Source organism: Rhodnius prolixus, unplaced genomic scaffold (genome assembly GCF_049639745.1).
Source record: "Rhodnius prolixus isolate KJV_2025 unplaced genomic scaffold, Rpr scaffold_9, whole genome shotgun sequence".
NCBI classification, from domain to species: Eukaryota; Metazoa; Arthropoda; class Insecta; order Hemiptera; family Reduviidae; genus Rhodnius; species Rhodnius prolixus.
The window spans coordinates 16,243,938-16,248,744 of record NW_027411604.1 but is presented as its reverse complement, the minus strand read 5'-3'; the positions used below and the strand labels follow the sequence as shown (position 1 = coordinate 16,248,744).

Below are 4,807 nucleotides of genomic sequence, written 5' to 3'. Positions count from 1 at the left end.
GATTGTGTTGGTTATTTAATTTACTTTATAAAACTTAGTTTAAAGTAGCTTATCACCAAGAATCTTTTTTCTTGTACACAAAGTTCACTTGTTATTCAGAAGATGTGCATTATTCTCCATTAATACCTCCTTTTATATTTTCAGGTACCTTCCACGGAATCAGCTATCTGATGCCACTTTTGAAACTAGACTTTTGAACATAATACCAGAGTTTTATTAATAATTTTACCGTTATATATGTACGTATAAGTATAATACAAAGAAAGATAGGGATAAAAATATGACTGCCTCAATGTTAATAAAAATGCACATACTGCAATCTAGCGGCATTTGCTAGAACTACTAGAAAAGTTTAGTTTAAGTATTTGCCGCTAGAAAGCGTAAGCGTGCTCTATAAGTTTCTGTTCTTACAGCAAATTTAGTGTTTTTGGAATTTATAATAAGTTAATAGCTTTCGTTAAAATTGTTTAATTTTGCCACTTTTTTGTATTAGCATTAACTTTACCCTACGATTAAGTTATTGAAAGTAAATTTCAGTAAAAGTAGTGTAATAACTTATATTGTGCTGAAAATATGTATCTGATTAATAATTTAAAGAAATTATCTTGAATTCTTAATGAAAAAAACACACATTTATGTATAAATCAAAGTATATTTTTAGATTTATAGTTAAAAAGTAATTTGTTTTTTTATTAAAATAATGATAAAATCTTTCCCATCAACACTCCCAATGAAAATAAGCAGCTATTCCAGAACAAGCGGTGATTTTCAACTAAGAATGACTAAATTTTGTTGAAAGTTCAATAAAATCACAAGGAAGTGGTTCCAGTAAAAGCAATACCTTCTTTTCCTTTCGTCAAATAAAAAAATAAACAAAAGAAGAAGAAGATATTTAGCGTACCCCAAAAAAAAGCAATAAATTACCGAATGGAAATCTAACTTTAGCAAAACAAAAAACGGAGCAAAAAAATTATCCTAAAAGACAATATAGAAACACGTTGCTATAGAATAAAAAGAAAAACCTACCCCTTTGATGTATAAATGTAGTTATATTTTTGTTGCAGACCAAAGGCCGACCCTACAGCTTTTTGTAAATGTATCTTCCAACTACCGTCGGTGTTGTAAAAATAGCTCGGCTAACATTAAACATGCCTTGCCCTCTGCTCTACTTATATTGAGTGTGGTACCAACCAGAGTGAGATAGACAAAAAAACAAAACAAAATTACTAAGAACTTTAACAAAAATAAACTTTAGTAATTCGTTTTCTCGTCCTCTACACCATTGTGTTTATTTATTTACACTTATATGCCTTGTTTAAATGATAGTTGGAGATTCGTCTACTCATGTTATTTTACTACTTAAGATGAAAGAGGTGACATTATTTTAAGTAAATACCACAATAATTAATAACAGCGCTCTATTTCATTTCAACAATAAATATTTAGTTTCAACTATTGTAATTATTAACTCCTCCAAAAAATGTTATAAAAGAAATATTTCAGGGCACCAGAAGTCCACTAAAATATTAGTTTAGACTAGTGTCTTTAAAATTAATATTTAAAAATGCCTAAAAAGCTTAAATGCCGTCTCGTAATGGTATATTTTGTTTATAAAATTAAAAGATTCGTTTTAAACGATAACCGTTTTCTTCGATTTGAACCTAATATAATAAAAATGTTACAATACCATAATATGTATCTTTAACCTGTAGATAATAAATAAACGTTTTTAAATTAATTTTATCTTTGGTGACTGGGAAGAAGTGGCCAAGTCCAAAATCATTACATTTCACAATTTTTTTTATTTTTGATTAATTTATTATACACCGTATCTCGTAACTCTGGTGGCCGACATTTTGACACAAACAAGCTAATTGTGAAACTAACATTGTGAAAAAACGCAAAGTAATTATTCGATAACATCTGCTTCTTCATAATGTGAATTTTTATTAATATTAAATTACATATTTATAATAATGGTATGCACTCCATATTAAAATAAGAAATAAATAAAACATAAAATGACCAGAAATATTGAGAGATTCATTTAGAAACTTCCAATAAACAGGTAAGAAATGTTGGTTTGGAAAAATCTTGGTAAAGATTTTATTTTGTGACAAGAGACCGGATCCTCACGTTTTTCATTAAATCTTCTACCAGAAGATTCGTTATTGGAAATTCTCAGCCTTCTTTATTTCTTCGTCGGTACTTCTTACCACACCCTCTCTTCTATCTAACTAATCTTTGCCTTATCCACACTAGCCAACTACTCACAAAATACAGAATCTCCCATACGAGCGTGCCACTAACCCCATACCTTTTATTAAATACGTTTCACTTCTGGCCAATATCAAATAGAGAAAGAAATTTATTTACCTGCACTATCCAGCTAGCCTTACTGAAGGAATATCAATTTGTTCCAAATAAGAGGTACCTTACTGAGGTTATAGTGTTCATTAAATGCAGACTTCAACAAATTTAACAATGTTGTAGTTAACATTAACTTCTGGCTATGCGGACACCTTAATATTTTTTGTTCAGACGGGGAGAATTTGGTTCAAAACAGGAAGTAATTCCTCCAACATTTTATGCCTAAAATTGAAAAGTACTAACAGAGGACTCGTTACCAAAGAAGCAGTAATTTTATGGTTACTCTTAAACTCGACACAAGACTAACCAGGACTCCATACTTTACAATGAAATTAAGACAGGCTTGATAACTCTTGGGCTGCTATATCCTCTGTAATAACCAAAGAACATCTCTGAAACCACTTTGCTCTAGATTGTAGTAAGACCATTACTGACTTAAGCTTGGTACAGTATGCAAGGGTTCTTGTAAGATTACCACGAAGAAACCTTCAGTTTTTCTAAAATAATCTGTGCATCACCTTAGTGCATAATAGTTAATAAGAAATTAACAAATCTACAAGGACCTGGAATGTACCCACAATGCAACATATTTCTCTAGAGAACCTACCGAGACAAGACACCTAAAAATGCTGAACATCAAAAGACTTTAAAATTCAGTAACTGCTTAAAAATCACACTTCTTGGTTTTAAAAATAAAATGATAGATAAATATTGTAGACACATGCACACTTAACCTTTTCTTAGTTTTCTAGTGAGAGAAGGTAATGTAACCGTACTTTCGAGATGTTCTCATAGTTCGAGAAATTAAAGGATTTTGTTGAGTGCACAAAATTTGTTGAGCAGTAAATATGATTAAAAATGTTCAAACTTAGAAAGAAAATCAATTGAGTTTTCCTTAAGTAAAGTAGGAAGAGAAATTCGAGTGAGTGTTCAAACAAAATGTTTTGGAATTTCTGAACGATCTGTTGACGCAGGTCTTGTAACTTAGAAGAAGTAAACAAGGAATAATAAAAAATAAAAAGGTGTACATTATGCATTTTTCAAGAAAAACTCATCATTGCATAGAGCAAATTAGAATTCGTAAAAACTGCCACTTTTTGGCAAACTTTATTCCCAAAATAGTACATAATTATGTAATTGTTTTTAATAACTCGATAACTTTAATTTAATAAATCGATTTTTGAAATTAATAGTATTAATTATTTAAAAACCTGACAGTGATAACAGTCACCAGCTGATAGAAAATGTTCACCTCCTTGTAAAGTTTATTTGTTTTACAACTTAATGGTTTTGATGGCACAGTATCCACGTAAAGTTTTATCCAATTTAATTGTGGACACAAAAATGTGAATAAATGTAGTTCCTGTGTTTGTCCACATCCGTTTGTTTGATTTTGTTTTAAGTTAATGGCTGAATATGACGAAGCACAGTTTTTTAGATTAAAAGAAGCAGAAGTAACGCCAACTAATTTACCATCGCAGATCATTGGTGCACCAGAATCACCAGAACATATACCATCATTAGGCATATCTTCCACGCAAATAACACCTTTATATGGAAAACATCTACATGCTGATTCACCATGTTTTGCTTTGAATTTACTTACGTGTAATGTGTAATTATTAAATCTTTTTAAACCAAAACCAATTACATTGCACATTCTATTATACTGGTCTTTCTGTGGCCATTCGCTATTATCCACTGCCAATAACTGCACCATATTTAGTGGTTTTATGGGTTTTACTAACTGTATTAAGGCTAAATCGTAAGAAGCAAGAATTATTCTCTTACGAAATCTTGGATGTAAGTACACCTGTGCGCTTTCAACAGAATGTTGGCGATATAATTCATTTGTTGTGACGTAAGTGATTTTAGCGAATAAACGCCGGCTTTGAAAACAATGTGCGGCCGTAAGTACCCATTCAGTGTGGATCAGAGTGCCAGTACAAATCCCATTGATTAATACTATAAATGGAACGGATTCTGGAGCTACTTCGTCACCGCCCAATGTACGTTTTGTTCTCTTCTCACCGATTACTGGAAGTACTAATAGTTCCAGTAAAATGTAAACGAGAATTTTTTGGAAATTTGTACCTATTTTCATATATTTATATTTATTTCCTTATTTATTTTAAACAAATAAAAAGCAAATTAAAACATATGTTAATTTATTCGTCTTAATTATTATTGATATGATTTTAAATTTGACTGGGTAAGTAAATAATGGTTATTTACGAAGTAAAACCAGTGATTATTGCCAAATATTTACAAAATTATCCCTCACCTGGTATTGTCGGGTCAAATTTGATCCGCGCGTTTTTCTTTTCTGTGGCATTTTGTAGGAATTAACTATAAACATCTCTCCTTCACTTAATTCTGAGTCGTTCTTGAGCTGTGCAAGTAAATACCATTTACGTTATAACTTTTTTTTCTTAAT

General features: G+C 30.7%; 1 protein-coding gene across 1 annotated transcript; it reads right to left on the bottom strand.

Moving 5' to 3' along the window:
* Positions 1 to 3,353: 3,353 nt before the first annotated feature.
* On the bottom strand, positions 3,354 to 4,544 carry LOC141453932 (snake venom serine protease KN3-like). Its single transcript, XM_074127558.1, has one exon. It carries the CDS (start codon positions 4,472 to 4,474, stop codon positions 3,566 to 3,568), a length of 909 nt encoding a protein of 302 aa, XP_073983659.1. The 5' UTR covers positions 4,475 to 4,544; the 3' UTR covers positions 3,354 to 3,565.
* Positions 4,545 to 4,807: the final 263 nt, after the last annotated feature.